At 40.4% G+C, this 16,170-nt stretch overlaps 1 protein-coding gene across 1 annotated transcript; it reads right to left on the bottom strand.

The window, feature by feature from the left end:
* Positions 1-29: 29 nt before the first annotated feature.
* Positions 30-15,915, bottom strand: LOC139935256 (probable ATP-dependent RNA helicase DHX35). Its single transcript, XM_071929765.1, has 17 exons — positions 15,765-15,915; positions 14,709-14,842; positions 13,161-13,331; positions 12,315-12,419; positions 11,493-11,554; positions 10,831-11,004; positions 9,533-9,601; positions 8,420-8,548; positions 7,776-7,954; positions 6,853-7,054; positions 6,067-6,293; positions 4,949-5,043; positions 4,617-4,694; positions 4,196-4,244; positions 3,409-3,643; positions 2,341-2,452; positions 30-1,519 (listed from the first exon to the last, which is right to left on the bottom strand). Exons 1-17 carry the CDS (start codon positions 15,796-15,798, stop codon positions 1,469-1,471), a joined length of 2,106 nt encoding a protein of 701 aa, XP_071785866.1. The 5' UTR covers positions 15,799-15,915; the 3' UTR covers positions 30-1,468.
* Positions 15,916-16,170: the final 255 nt, after the last annotated feature.

A 16,170-nucleotide genomic window follows, 5' to 3' on the forward strand; every position in this document is an offset into this window, starting at 1 on the left:
CTCTCCTATATTTGTAAAGTGATGTTTGATTTTATTTACAAATTATAAAACACAAATTGTAAACGATTTGGGGGTCGAAAAATTTACTAGAGTAGGATTTGAACAAACAGCATCTGGATTAAGGTGCCAACTCAGACAGCTATTGGGGTAGATAGCTCAGTTGGTAAAGATTAAGGGAATCAATGTGTGGTGAAGTGGTTCAACAAGCGGTTTAATCCTGCGCCGAGGCCTGGACTTGGAAATTTTACAGTGACGAAGTCGAGGTAAATTATCAAGAACCAGGCCTTGGCGGGTTTAAATCACTAGTTAAAAAACGATTCAACACACTCTGATTCCCATTCATGAATACCTTTCGGTCAAAAAACATCAACACTTTTGGTTAAAAGGTAAAATAAATGCAGAAATAATAACTATTCAATGATTTCTTTCAACACAAAACCCCTCCAGCTATGAAACAACACCTCGTGATGCCCTCTCGACCAATCAGAATGGATAATGAATGTTGATTCAAATCCTGTTTTAGTCAAGCGTTGACATATTTGTCAGTAAGTTAGCCTGCCTTCCAGATCTTTACACTTCACAACTCCCTGCAAGATTGTAACCTTGTCAGTTTGTGGGATCTTGCATAATGATATCACAAGCCCCAAAACAGCGCCCTCACTAAGGTCAATAAGGACCTACCATGGGCTGAGAGTAGTGTGCGTACCAACTCCCATTGTTCGACCGGGTAACTCGGCTGGTATCTGTCCCTAAGTCAGCCTGCCTTGATTCAGAGTTTTACAGCCCACATTGGCTTGCAAGATTGTATTATTGTCAGCTTGTGGGATCTTCAATCTTGGCTCTCTTTGCCGTTATGTCCATGTCCTGGGTGTTTTTGAGATATTGCTGAAAATCCAGAGCGAATATACCCGTCCCAGAAGAATATTCCCCTGTAGGAATACGCAATCGGTAACTATGCTGGTATCTGTCCGAAGTTAGCATGCCTTTATTCAGAGTTTTACAGCCCACATTGGCTTGCAAGATTGTAACATTGTCAGTTTGTGGGATCTTGCATAATGATATCACAAGCCCCAAAACAGCGCCCTCACTAAGGTCAATAAGGACCTACCATGGGCTGAGAGTAGTGTGCGTACCAACTCCCATTGTTCGACCGGGTAACTCGGCTGGTATCTGTCCCTAAGTCAGCCTGCCTTGATTCAGAGTTTTACAGCCCACATTGGCTTGCAAGATTGTATTATTGTCAGCTTGTGGGATCTTCAATCTTGGCTCTCTTTGTCGTAATCTCCATGTCCTGGGAGTTTTTTTAGATTTTGCCGAAAATCCAGAGCGAATATACCCACCCAGGACGAATATTCCCAAGTAGGAATACACAATCTGAAAAGCATAAACCTACAGTATCTGTCCTCAAGTTTGTCTGCCTTGATCCAGAGCTTTACAGCCCACAGCGGCCAGCCAGATTGTAACAATGTCAGCTTGTGGGATCTTCCATCTTGGCTCTCTTGGCTGCAATTTCCATGTCCTGGGAATTAAATGATACAAAATGCCTTCACATTAACAAGGTTTTAGTTAAAGGCAGTGGACACTATTGGTAATTACTCAAAATAATTATTGGGATAAAACCTTTCTTGGTGACGAGTAATGGGGAGGGGTTGATGGTATAAAACATTGTGAGAAACGGCTCCCTCTGAAGTGCCATAGTTTTCGAGAAAGAAGTAATTTTCCACGAATTTGATTTTGAGACCTCAGATTTAGAACTTGAGGTCTCGAAATCAACCATCTAAATGCACACAACTTCGTGTGATAGGGGTGTTTTTTTCTTTCACTGGTATCTCACAAGTTTGATGACCGATTGAGCTCAAATTTTCACAGGTTTTGTATTTTATGCTTAGGTTGAGATACACCAACTGTGAAGGCTAGTCTTTGACAATTACCAATAGTGTCCACTGCCTTTAAGATATAAAGGCAAAAGCGACCAGTCAAAAAAAAAAAAAGGTTGCTGCTTAACCCTTTGTCACGCATACCGCCCGGAGGCACCCCGCTCATTACTCAGCCGACCCTGAGGTTTGACATGGTTTTTTTATATAGTTCTAAACATGCGATTAAAATGCAGCAAATAGCCATAGATGGGGCGAGTTTTCAACAGTTGAAAAATAGCACATGGTCCCCAGAAAGACAAAATGACGCTGTCCATCTTCAAAGGTTCAAAGGTCAGAAGTCCTTCATGTACTACCAATGCATGTCCGAGTAGGTGCTTTTCTGTGTGGGACGGATGCAAAACTAGCATCTCAAAGGTCTCTAAGTGGGAGATTTCCCGATATTGAGTTTTTGTTGACTACTTACCGTACCATACTGGTAGTAATGAGGAGCAAGCTCATACAGCCAGCTCGGCTCGATGACCGTCAAGTCCCTCATGTAGTCCTTGTTAGTCTGTAGAACTTCATGAAATACCACCCTGAAAATATACACCAAGCCGGAAGACAGTTATGGGTTGAACAAAGAAAAATTTACTAGAGTTGAACTTGACGTATGGTCTCTCCGGATTAATGCGCCGGCACTGTACTCTCTAAGTGGGGTGTTGTAAATTACAGAATGGGGGTTCGAGTCCTGGCCTGTTGTTAACTAACACGGTCGGCCATTTATGGGAGTCAAAATTTTGACTCCCATAAATGGCCGACCGTGATAGTTTGCGACGTAAAAGGAAAACCATGCAATTTTGAGTGATACTTGTGTGGATTAGTATATTCTACTTTTAAAACATCTTTCTAACCATATGCATTTCATAACAAACGGTTTCAAACACTTTTAATAGACCAACTCGATCGATCCAAGGCAACGTGTTCCCTTAACGCTTCCCAGATTCAAATTTTGGAACATAAAAACTAATATCTTTTCACATTACATCGAAGTGAAATGTTTCTCAAAATGCTTAACCGGTACTCTATCAAACACTACTGTAGGCTTCTTACCAAAGCTTTTTATTGCCATTCATTTTAAGAGTGATAACCAAACCTTCCCTTTAAAGCCATCCGACACTTTCGGTAAACAGTATTGTCCAAGTCCCACACTTCGTGTATCACAACTTCTATATCAAAGAACAAACCTGTGAAAATGTGGGCTTAATCGGTCATTGGAGTCCGGAGAAAATAACAGGAAAACCCACCCTTGTATCCGCGCGTTTCGCCGTGTCATGACATGTGTTTAAAATAAATATGTAGTTCTCATTAACGAGAATTTATATTGTTTTACCATTTTCTCGAAAAGTAAAGCATTTCATGGACTAATATTTCAAGAGCAGTCTTTCACCATTACCTTCTGTAAACCCTGTAAATTATTTGTAAATCAGTGAACCTTTTTTTTTTCCTGAACCGAAAGGGTCCAATGGCTTTTAATGCAAGAAATGAACGTTACCAGTGTGGCGGTTTCTCGGTGTACAGTACTGATGAAGGATGGACATGGATGGAATGGTCGTCTCGAATCGTCCGGTACTCCCCGCTCGGATGCAACCTGGCTGCATTAGCGAAGAACCCCGCAACAACGCAACGACAAACGGAGTCAACGTCTCCCTCGCTTGACACAATCTTCACCTTGAATTTCTTGAGCAGTTTTTTAAGTTGTTCCCTCACAGTCATCGCTCTGCAGAGACCTTTTCCGAGAAACAGAATGTTCAATTGCAAAAATTAATTAATTGCAAAAATCTTTTTAAAAAAATTATTTATCGAGTAACAACCACAAGGGAAAGTGACTGACAGATCTTCACAAATAAGGAGACTGCCAACATTCAGGGATGGGATAGGCTGTTTAAAAAAAAAAAAACTGAACTGAGAGCTCAAAGCATGAAAGCTTGAGAGAGTGGGAAGCTTGTGATCGCGAACCTGCTTGCACACATTTATCTTTAGTTTTAAAAACAATACCAATCTATTTGGTCTCATCTTCCCATTTTTATTAATTTGATGTAAAAAATAAAAAAATAAAAAATGGATTTTAAAAACGGCTCTCAGTTGGTAGTTTGATCAAAAGTTGGCAATTTGATAAATATTTGTACAATATTGAACCAAAGCACCTTGTAAACCATTACAGTTCAAAATGTAGCCCCATAAACCTTGAAGGAAAAACTGAGGGTTTTGATACGCCCCTAGGGGTGTGATAAAGCGCTATTGAGAACCCAGTATTATTATTTTGTACTATTACCGCCTACCTTTGTAGTTGAGATAATTTTCATGGCACCATCTTGAATTTTTGCCAAACTGTATAGGAAGAAAATGCAACATTAGCTTTAAAAACAGTCTTGTTTGACAGAAAAAACAGAACTCTCACATGGTCTCTCCTGTTGCCTCTGGTCTATGCCTTAATACCCCTTTGAAAGTTTCCTGAAGACTTTTAAGATTTTCAGATGGAATCTGTACCCTTCGCAAAATGACAATGGCCGTGCTCTCTCAAAGATGTAATTCCAGGTCTGCAATCGCTACACATTGACTAGTCTTCGGAAGTAACACTAAGCAAAGCAGGGTATACGCAGTCCAAACTGAAAATAAGAATACGTCTGTAACCTTTGTGACATATTTTAGCTGAATTTTCGAACAACAGGGTTTAGGGTCAACTACATGTAAAATGTTTACCTTGATGAAAGCTTCGTAAACATTCAACAATGTGATGTGGTCTCCCTCGGCAACCGAAAACTTCCTCTTTGCTTGTTCCTACAAACATAACAGACACAGAGGACATCAAAATAAAAAGACTTGAACGTATGCATTTATATGAATGCACGTATTTAGAAAAGACCATCAAGAATCATATCAGTACAACTAAAATAAAATGAGAAAATATTCAAAATAAAAAAGTTAAATTCATAAAGAATTCCAGTCACATATCAGAAGACGAGCCTTTACAAAATACAATAAAAAACATTAGACTGAACATGAGTTTGAACTAAAGTGCTTTTCATACTTACAGCCTTGCCTTTCTCATTGGAGGGAGTTTGGAAGATATTCTGAACTTGTAATAAGGCGGCTATACTTAGAATCTCCTCCGAGCAGCCAAAATCCCCTTAGAGAGAAACAAACCAGACAAAGATGAAAGTCAAGAAAGAATTTTAATTCATTCTTAAAAGTTACTACACAGAATTGGTAAGAATAAAAAACAAATCAATGGGAGACTTTGGGACGCTAGGTGGCAGCAGACTTACAAGGTAAATTTCCATTGTTTACATGGTTCTGAGTGTGCGCAAATGACCGAGGACATTGGATTTTACCTGGTAAGTCTGCTGCCACCAAGCGTCCCAAAAGTCCCCCATTGTTTGATTTTAGTCTAAAAGCTTACAGATTTTAAAGTTCATGCTCAGACCAATTTTTTTTGGTGAAACATCTCCCCCTGAAATGAAGTTCCAAGAGAATGTATCTGGAAACCTAAAAAATGGAAGACCTTGATATTCCTTTGAGTAGGATTGTTCTCTGAGGTAGGCACTATGTCGGGTCAAGCAGAGTAACCTCGCAGTCCACTGGATTGTGCGGTGGGATTGTTAATGCCAGGGATGTGGACATACGTGAGCTCGATGTTATTACCAGATCAACATTTTCTATGCATAATGATAAACACCTTATGAGCAACTAATCTAAGGCTAAGGCCCGTTTACAAACGACAGCGTGGGTTTGGGCCCTGGCTTTGGTTTCATCCACCTATACCTGAACCAATGCCAGAACCATAGAGTTATATATAAGAACTTAAAGGGCGCACTGGTGATTCCACTGGCACAAACACGACGGGACCGCAAGGAGACACGCGCTCCTTTCTATATGTGCATTGAATATGAAGTACACGTTGGATTTGAACGCTTCGCGATACTGTTTTGCCAACTTAAAAAATGGCCGCACAAACACACGCATGCCGGGTTGCGTATATAGGCCTGTGCGCGCTCTAGTTCCTATATAGACCTCTATGGCCAGAACTTAAGTCCAGTACACCAGACCAGTCAGCTATGGCACTTCTGAGTGTTAGGTTCAAAAGTTAGTATCAATGTACAACCCTGCTAGCATCACGTCAAAACAACTAACAACAGGTTCCCCTTCCTACCTGACATAAGAAGCATTTTGGCAAACATCGGATCGAGAGGAAACTCAGCCATGCGTATCCCGAGTGGCTGAGAGAGCTTGGAGTGGTCGTCAATACCGCCCAGAGCGTAGAGTAGCTCCAAACCCCTCATCATAGCCCTGGCTGACGGCGGCGATAAGAAATTGAAGCGTAGGACGTTATCGATGCCGAGACATTTCAGCTGAAGTATTACCGTGCTCAGGTCACTCCTGTTAAAGATGGTTGGAAGCAGTTTTATATCAGACAATAGAAAGTAAATTTTAAAACACCAACAGCGATTCCCCATAACAGTGTTCTGCTAGCTAAATGCCAGTTAAAACCACATGAGGATCAGTCAAAGTTCACTTCAGGGGGTTCGACTGACTAGTTTTAGTGTTGAAAAGCTTCTCTATACTATTTGAAATAATGACCAGATCAATATCTAATGGACTAGTGGAATGCTGGCCGTCACTAGAAAATTTAAGGGCAAACTTTGCCCCAAAACAACTTACTTTGTATCAAGCTAGTATTTCCCTGCAAAGTTGTTATCTTAAAGAAAATTTAAGTTTCAGTCAAAAGTTGATTTTCCTTTCTGAAGCTATAAAGACCGCTAGGGTCTTAGTGTGAGGCCATCACCAATTGTGTGCATCTACATGTATACCACAAGGTTTTTTGGTTGGTAGATAGTTGGCAATATCAGCTTTTTATTGTTACATCTTTTTTACTGGCATTTATAAAGATTGCAGTGGTTCTGAATCAAGATGGCTTCACTTTGATTAGAGGTCCTACCTCTGCATCTCAGGTATTGTTGTCTTCCTTAGTGACTTGTAGTCATCCTCGGTGAATAGTCTGTACGCCTTGCCTGACCTTACACGACCTGCCCTGCCGGTCCTCTGCTGAGCCGAGGCTTGGGACACGGGGACCACTACTAGTCCGGAGAGACCTGTCTTTGAGTTGTAGGCTCGCATCTTGACAAAGCCACTGTCAATCACTGAATAAGAAAAATAAAAAAGAGAAGCTAGTTAATTGCTTTAATACAACTAAGATTTTCTAAATTTGTCCATGCTCAGAGGTGCAATCATTTTTGGGGAATTCCCCGAAACTCGGAAACTATACATCTTTTTGAGTGAGTATGTTTACATTGTGGAAGTGTCATGGCCGAGCAGTTAAGAGCACAAATTCAAACTCTGGTGTTTCTGATCAGCAGAGTGTGGGTTTGAATCCCCAGCCGTGACACTTGTGTCCTTAAGCAAGACACCTAACCATTGCTTCGTCCTTCGGATAGGACGTAAAGCCGTTGGTCCCATGTGTTGTGTAACGCATGTAAAAGAACCCAGTGCACTTATCGAAAAGAGAAGGTGTTCGCCCCGGTGTTCCTGGCTGTGGCTGCTGTATGCTCCGCAGCACCTTGTAAACCCTTAGAAGGTGCTAAACAATTGGGTCTCAGAATTCATCACTGCAATAACATATCTTTCTGAAAGTTTGTATATACTCAGCGCCTTGAGTACCTTGTTTGGTAGATACGTGTGCTATATAAGACTTTGGTATTATTATTAATATTATTATTATTATGAAACAGGAATTACATGGAGATAACAGGTGTAAGTTGGTAACAATAAAAAGATGTGTTATTCTGGCCTCTTTCTATAAAAAGCTTTTTTATAATGCTAGAGGCCAAGAACAGTTTTTACAACAACAAAAAAACCACCTACCATACACAATGCCATTGATGGTTATTGATGTTTCTGCTATGTTGGTTGCTAGGACAACCTTTCTGGTGTTGCGGCTGATCCTTTCGAAGACCCTCATCTGCTCTTTGCCAGGCAAGCTGCCATACATCGGTAGAGCTAGCATCTTCATATGGTCGGAGGAGAAAGTGCGGATCTGTTGCCTATAAGGAACAGATTGCAAAACATTAACAATTACAGAAATTTGCAAATACTTCAAAGGGTTGCGGTACTTTTTGTATGACACAAAACTCAATGTTCACAGATTTACACGGTTTGAAGAGAATGACGGTAGAAAGCTTCCCTTAAAATGTTTACTTGCTGAGGTACTGCATTTTTTGAGAAATGAGTAAAACAATGTCCCGAAAATAATTGTTTGTCTCAGGAGACGAAAACTAATTTAGCATGTACAACGTATTTACCAAACTCTCCTGAAAACTCTCCTGACTAAAAAAGCTGAAACTTCTACAGGTAAATGTATTACATACAACTTCATTCACAGTGTATGGATTCATGGCATGGCCAAAAAATTGATCTACAAAAGGTATCAAAATCCTTATTGCAGCTCAATGAAATTGACCCTAGAATTTTGAAAGCTTTTTCCATTTTCAAGGACTCAAGTGACTTACATGACCATTTCCATTGCCTGTTCAACTTCGTCTTGTCCGGTCAGGAAGGCGAGGATATCACCGGCTGGCTCCGTCTTGTGCAGCTTCATGATCGTATCCACCGTCGCTTTGACGTAGTCCGGTACTGGGCTGTTATTAAATGAGATGATTGAACATTAGGAACATTACGAAAATGGGTTATCTCTGTCCCTACATCCCTGCTGTTCCCTCTCTCGCCCCATTTCCTGTTCTTACCCAATCTAGATATGACCGGGGCATTTTGGTTGGTTCAGTGGTTTCTTCCCTGCTTTGTAGCTATTTGGCCCCCCTGACTCGAATCTGTCTTTGAACAACAGTGCAACAACTCCTCTGTTTAAACAGAGGTTTGTTACAAAAACTCTTTCCTTACCTCGAGAATCAGACCTCTCTTAACTCAGCCTCTGGGATTTCTGATTAGCAGAATGAGGTTTTGAAACCCCCCATGAGACTTGTGTCCTCGAGTAAGATACTTCAACATGGGGCATTAAGCCGAATACCGGACACTTCACAACCTCGGAACTCAGCACCTGCAAACTCGGCACCAAGAATGTTGGCACCATACAAACTCGGCACCGGCCTTTTATTGACTAACAAACTTGGCACCAAGCAATATCACCTCGAAGAGTCAAGTTGTTAAAAAAACAAAGGGAATAACGTAAGCTTCATGTACAGTTTTTAAAAAAATATGGGACTATGATATGGTGGGACATCAAAAATGAGGCCTACCACGCAGTGTGAAAATAAAACTTTTTCAACTGGGTGCCGAGTTTGTATTTGTACATGTGCCGAGTTCGTTGGTGCCGAGTTTGCAAGGTGCCGAGGTTGTGGGTGCCAAGTTTGCAAGGTGCCGAGTTTGCAGGTGCTGAGTTTGCAAGGTGCCAAAGTGACCAGTACCCATTATGCCGTAGGGCCCAAAAAGCCTCAGTGCACTTATCGTGGAAGAGTTGGAGTTAACACCGGTGTTTCTTGTTCACATAGCAAGCACAGTTGTTTACAGGTTTCCTCAGGTTTGCAAGCTAGAGTGATTATGTTCAGTTCAGTTATAAGGCATCCTTGGTTTTATTACTAGAAACCAATAATAATAACAACAATCACCTGAGACTGTAGAAGACATCCACTGCAAACGTTCTCCCCTCAACTGTGAGGATGCTAGCCGTGTCTTTGCTGCAGAGATAGTGAGATCAAAACAGGCACTGATTACAACACTGCTCAGCAGCCGTCGATTTCACAAAACTCTTTCGAACTTTAGGATTAATCTTATGACTTAGGACGCGTCCCAACCCTGCACTGTAGCATGCAGATCTTAAGATTGATCCTTAGTTAGGACGAGTTACGCGTCCTAACTCGAGATACGCCGAGTCCTAACGCTTTGTGAAATCGGCGGCAGGACATTTAGCAAGCAACAGAGACTCATAGTGGTTGGGAGGCCATCTCTGGGGCTTGCCTCGGGAGGACGGCTATAATGAATGATGAATGAATGATGAATGAATGATGAATGAATGATGAATTACAACAATGCTCAAATCAAAATCTTGGCAACAATCATTTAAGAATGTCACAGAACTGTCCAAATGAAGAACGTATCCCAGACAAAAATTTACCATTTACCAGCAAGGTTCATTCCTGGTTAGAACCATCGCACACAACAATAACCCCCATAACATGAGGAAAAATAAGTTCTGAATAAATGAAATCCTTTGGGGAAAACAAACCCACAGACTAGCATTTGAATCAGTCTCAGAACTGTTAAAAGCCATTGGACACTTTCGGTAAAGAGTATTGTCCAAAGGCCCACACTTCGTGTATCACAACTTACATATAAAATAACAAACCTGTGAAAACTTAGGCTCAATCGGTCATCGGAGTCGGGAGAAAATAACGGGAAACCCCACCCTTGTTTCTGCACGTTTCGCCGTGTCATGACATGTGTTTAAAATAAATCCGTAATTCTCGATGTCGAGAATTGATAATTGTTTTAATGTTTTCTCAAAAAGTAAAGCATTTCATTGAATAATATTTCAAGAGAAGTCTTTTACAATTACCTTCTGTAAACCCTGTAAGTTATTTGTAAATCTGTGAACTTTTTGTTTTGTTTCTGTTCCGAAAGTGTATAATGACTTTAAACTCTAGTACTTCATGCTTGTTTCCTGACCATATGAACTATCTGCCTCTCTTAATATTTATGCATGAGGTACGTCACAATGCTAACCCAAATCAAGGCCATAGGCGCAGCCACTGCAAGTGGTGGCGGACGTGCGCCCATAGCCTCATTTTGGGTAACAATTATGACATCATGCATAAATATTAAGAGAGGCGTATAATCACTCAATTCTTTTGCCAGTGGTCCAGCGGGTATTTCAAGCTCTGCCAAAGACGGTTTTTACGCAAGCTACCTTGTATCGTCCGTTTCATTTTGATTGAAGAAGTCTCTGAAGGCCTCTGCATCCAGCGTTGCCGAGGCAACGATGATTCTCATCTCGGGTCTCTTCCGCTGGATCTTCTTGAGGAGTCCGACGGCGATGTCCGTGTACAGCGTTCTCTCATGTGCCTCATCAAGCATGATCACACTGACCAAAAAATGTAACAGAGCAGAAAAGGAAGTATGATGTCAGAATAAAACGTCAAAAGATTTCTGTTTTTACAAATGAACACTTCTCCGGGTTCCCTTCCCCCACAAATTGTTTTTCTAAAACTGTGAGACATTTAGGGGCGCTGTGCAAATTTTGCCGAAGCACGCTGATTTGAAACTAGGGCCTTGGAATGTTTCATAGTTTATGTCAATGTTAAAAATAAAAATAAAAATTGTTTAGCTTTAAAAAGCTCTACTGTGCGATGTTGAGTATTTTATATGATCTAAAATGGTTTCTTTAATGAAATAAATGCATAATAATTATTATTCATCAATTGTTTTTAAGTCAGTTTAAACCAGAGGTTCTCGTTTGAAATCCTCCTCTAGTAATTATTTCTTTGTTCAACCCCAAAATCATTTAAAAATACACCCAGTCAGTCTACCTTTACTTGTGATTAATTATTTTGTAATAAAATATATCTCTACCTGTATTTGGAAAGCAGCGGGTCATTCATCATTTCTCTCACAAGATACCCATCTGTCATAAACTGAAGACCAAAAAAAACCAGGACAAATAAATAGAGTTTATTCCAAATCAGATGACAAGTCCTTTTGGCAATGAAACCGTGGGACCACATGGCTCAACTTTAGCAGAAAATCCAGGAGAACGCAGGAATCAAGATCAGAACAAAGGTGTATCATCTAAATTGTTAAATAAATTTGAACAAACACTGAAAGAAGATTGATCTATTCTGTATAAAGTCATTGGACACTTTCGGTAAACAGTATTATCCAAGGCCCACACTTCGTGTACCACAACTTATATATAAAATAACAAACCTGTGAAAATTTAGTCTCAATCGGTCATCGGAGTCAGGAGAAAATAACGGGAAAACCCACCCTTGTTTCACCACGTTTCGCTGTTTCATGACATGTGTTTAAAATAAATCTGTAATTCTCGCTATCGAGAATTGATATTGTTTTAATGTTTTCAAAAAGTAAAGCATTTCATGGAATAATATTTCAAGAGAAGTCTTTCACCATTACCTTCTGTAAACCCTGTAAGTTATTTGTAAATCTGTGAACTTTTAATTTTTTTTCTGTACCAAAAGTGTCCATTGGCTTTAAGAGGATGTCATGTTTTTGCATTAAGAAATAGTTTTTGTTTAGTTTTAGTTCCTCAACTAAAAATAAACAAAAACTATTTCTCTATGCAAAAACATTATAAGTCCTTAAAGACAAGATCATGATTGCGTGAAGTGGGCGTGGCTCACAGTGGAATTACTTTGCTCTTCTGAACAGGATTACCTTAGTCTTGGTTGCCTCAGGGTCTGTACAATCCTCAAAGCGGATGGAATACCCGACCCCGTGACCAATGACGGTGCCACGCTCTTCAGCGACACGTTGAGCCACCTAGGGGAGAAGAAGGCAACAACAGTTTCACATTAACTATTTCACAAAGCTGTTCAGTAGAAAATACTGCTTGACAAATTTCTTTGCTAAGCAAAAATTGAGCGGGGCACCAGTAACAGCAATGTTAACTCAGCAATGTTAACTCAATGTAATTTTGGCTGGTAACCTGTTTCTGTTAACAATACTTTTCTGTACTTAGCAAGTTTTTGTGCTTACAGGCTGTATGAGAGACTTTTGGGATGCTAGGTGGCAGCAGACTGACCAGGTAAATCCATTGTTCTTGGTAATGTGCGCATGCTCAGAACTATGTATACAATGGAAATTAACCTGATAAGTCTGGTGCCATGCAGCTAGAGTTCCAAAGTCTCCCATTGAATAAACAAATAACAAAAGTGAAAAAGGCTACATAGACTAACTCAGCCACGTCCAAGCATATTTCCAATAAAGTCATGAACTTGCCATCTCAGCATTCTCCTGGGCTGAGTGACACCCACTTGGAACCCATCTGCCACCCACCCAGTCACCACTAGGTACATGTTATGGATCTGGGTGCTTTTTACCCTACTATATAATAATGCAGAAAACACATGGACTTACTGTGACAGCAGCCACCCTCCTGGGCTGTGTGACACCCACTTTGTACCCATCTGCACCCCACCCATAGTCACAACTAGGTACATGTTATGGATCTGGGTGCTTTTTACCCTACTATATAATAATGCAGAAAACACATGGACTTACTGTGACAGCAGCCACCCTCCTGGGCTGTGTGACACCCACTTTATACCCATCTGCACCCCACCCGGCCTCTACCAGGTACTGAGGGATCTGGGTGCTCTTTCCACATCCTGTTTCGCCGACGATTACAACTGTCTGGAACTTTTCGAGGAGATACAAGATGTGATTTCGATGCTGTAAAGATACAATTCAAGAAGATGCATGCTGAAGGTGACAACATAATAGTAGCTAAATGCATTTTAAACTTTTTTTCTTTTTTTTTCATATTGATTCTAGACTCATAAAAATACTTCCAGGGCCCAATTTCACAGAGCTGCTTAAGCAAAAAATTTTGTTTAAGCAAAAAATTCATTGCTTAGTAAAATCAGATTACCGGCCAAGACTCCACTCAATTGTTATGCTAAGTAAACAACAGCTAAATACTAGTCATAAGCAATGTATATGGCATGACATTTTGGCCAGTAACATGTGTAAAATAAGCGAGCTATTTTCGTGCTTTAGCAAATTTTTTGCTTTTAAAGCAGCTCTATGAAATTGGCCCCTGGTCCAGACGAAATATGTTGACCTACAATTATGGGAGTGCCCTTAGCATAAATAAAACATGGCCCTGCTCACTCAAAGATGAAACTCCGGGCCTGTCGTCCATGCACCAAATGGGTGCCTAAACATCTTCTGGACACCCTGTTTTAAATTTGGACAACCTCTTTTATCTGTAATTTACATGTAAAATAATGTATTGTGGAAGTGTCATGGCCGAGTGGTTAAGAGCACCGAATTCAAACTCTGGTGTTTCTGATCAGCAGAGTGTGGGTACGAATCTCCAGTTGTGACACTTGTGTCCTTTTAAAGCAAGACACTTGACCACTGCTTCGTCCTTCGGATGGGACGTAAAGATGTTGGTCCCATGTGTTGTGTAATGCATGTAAAAGAACCCAGTGCACTTATCGAAAATAGAAGGGGTTCGCCCCGATGTTCCTGGCTGTGGCTACTGAATACGTCGTGGCACCTTGTAAACCCTTATAAGGTGATACATAATTGAGTCTCAGAATTCATACCTTACAATAACCTCGCTTTCTGTATAAGTTACTTTATATGTTACACCGCCCTCTTGTGTTCGTAACTATAGGCAGTTGCCACGCGAGCAGCCATCTTGTTATTACTGTGATTCTTGAGAGTTAGAGAACATGACCCGATGATACTACAACAGAAGTGTGTCTTTGTCTCTATTTATAAACTATAAATAAGAAAATGTATTATACTAAGGCTAAGTAGCACCTTGACGTTGTTGGTAGGATACGTGCGCTTCGATATTATTGTGAGTGAACAATTTGGTCGTCTTGTTTTTACATTTCCAGCAAAATTACTAGATCCTGGCTAAAAAATCTTGGATAACTTTCCGTATGGCGCCACCACTTTTTCACTCATTTTTATAAAAAGGGATATCTCATTGAGGTAAATTAGATAATATATTATTTCATATCAAGTGAAAAAGTGGTGACGCCATACGGAAACTTTTCCAAAATCTTGGTCGACCACCATTCGCTGAATTACCTTGAAGACGGGTAGTCTCTGCCTCTGTTGTTCAATGGAAACGGCAACATTCGGATTATAGACAACACATTCGCCACTTCCTTCGCCGACCTGACGCCGCTCCTCCTTAAGACCTGCCCCTGGCTTGTCTGTGCCTGCAGTTACCACAAACAGACCCAGAGCAAATTAGTAAACATTATTGCTAACACACATCGGTGTATGGGTAAACATACAAAATTAATATTCTTTATCCCCCGATGCAATTTTAACATCTTCTCAAACATTATTAACTCAATCTTTAATTTCAAATAAGGACGGGCCTTGAAATAACCCACAACACCTGCAGCAATTGCCATGGTTTCCCCCACACGATTGCAGAGGCAGTCGGGTCGATTCCCTCTGGAGTCTGGTCCTAGAGAGACTCTCGGGACATATCATGATAATTTCCCCCAGCTAACCCCATTTAAAGCCATTGGACACTTGCGGTAAACAGTATTGTCCAAACACAAAGGCCCACTAGGCTCAAAAACCCACCCTGGTTTCCGCACATTTCGCCGTGTCATGACATGTGTTTAAAATAAATCCGTAATTCTCGATGTCGAGAATTGATAATTGTTTTAATGTTTTCTCAAAAAGTAAAGCATTTCATGTAATAACATTTCAAGAGAAGTCTTTCACCATTACCTTCTGTAAACCCTGTAAGTTATTTGTAAATTTGTGAACTTTTTTTTTTTTCTTTCTTTTTTTCCCCGAAAATTTTTCCTATAAAACTAAAACTTAAAACTAAAACTAAAAAAGAGGCACAGAGGGAATTGATCATAACTCAACTGCCTAACTAAGGCTAAGGATGAGTCTTCCAAACTTCATCAAGACTTAGTAGAGTGTGTTAAACAATCTTGTTTTTTATCGCGCAATTAACGCAACCTCCGGCCGGCTACCTCCGACTTTTACCAACTGCCCCTAAAAAATAACTGGGAATCGAACCCAGTCTCCTGTGCATTTACAAGCAATTTGACTGCTCAATATTTTTTAACGAAAGGCAAGTGCAAAGATCACTGCAATAGCGCTTAACCTTACCTGGCTTCCAGAATTTGGGTGTGAAGCTGGTCATTCCTTAGTTGTCCTTTTTCCACATTTCAAATAATTATACCGGTCCAGTTTTCACACAGTTTTCATACAAAATCTTCGATTTTTTACCACCAAAATAATACACCTGTTGAAACGGCGGACGACGTGCAAACTGTTACTTACCAAACAAGAGAGGGCGCTAGATCCGTATGAGTGCACGGATCGCGGCGCACGGATCCCCTACCACAATATTATTATCAAACTTTTATTTTAACTTGTAGACACTGGACACTATTGGTAATTATCAAAGACTAGTCTTCACAAGACTAGTCTTTACAGTTGGTGTATCTCAACATAATTATGCATAAAATAACAAACCTGTGAAAACTTGAGCTTCAATCGGTCGTCGAAGTTG

This window comes from Asterias amurensis, chromosome 3 (assembly GCF_032118995.1).
Source record: "Asterias amurensis chromosome 3, ASM3211899v1".
NCBI classification, from domain to species: domain Eukaryota; kingdom Metazoa; phylum Echinodermata; class Asteroidea; order Forcipulatida; family Asteriidae; genus Asterias; species Asterias amurensis.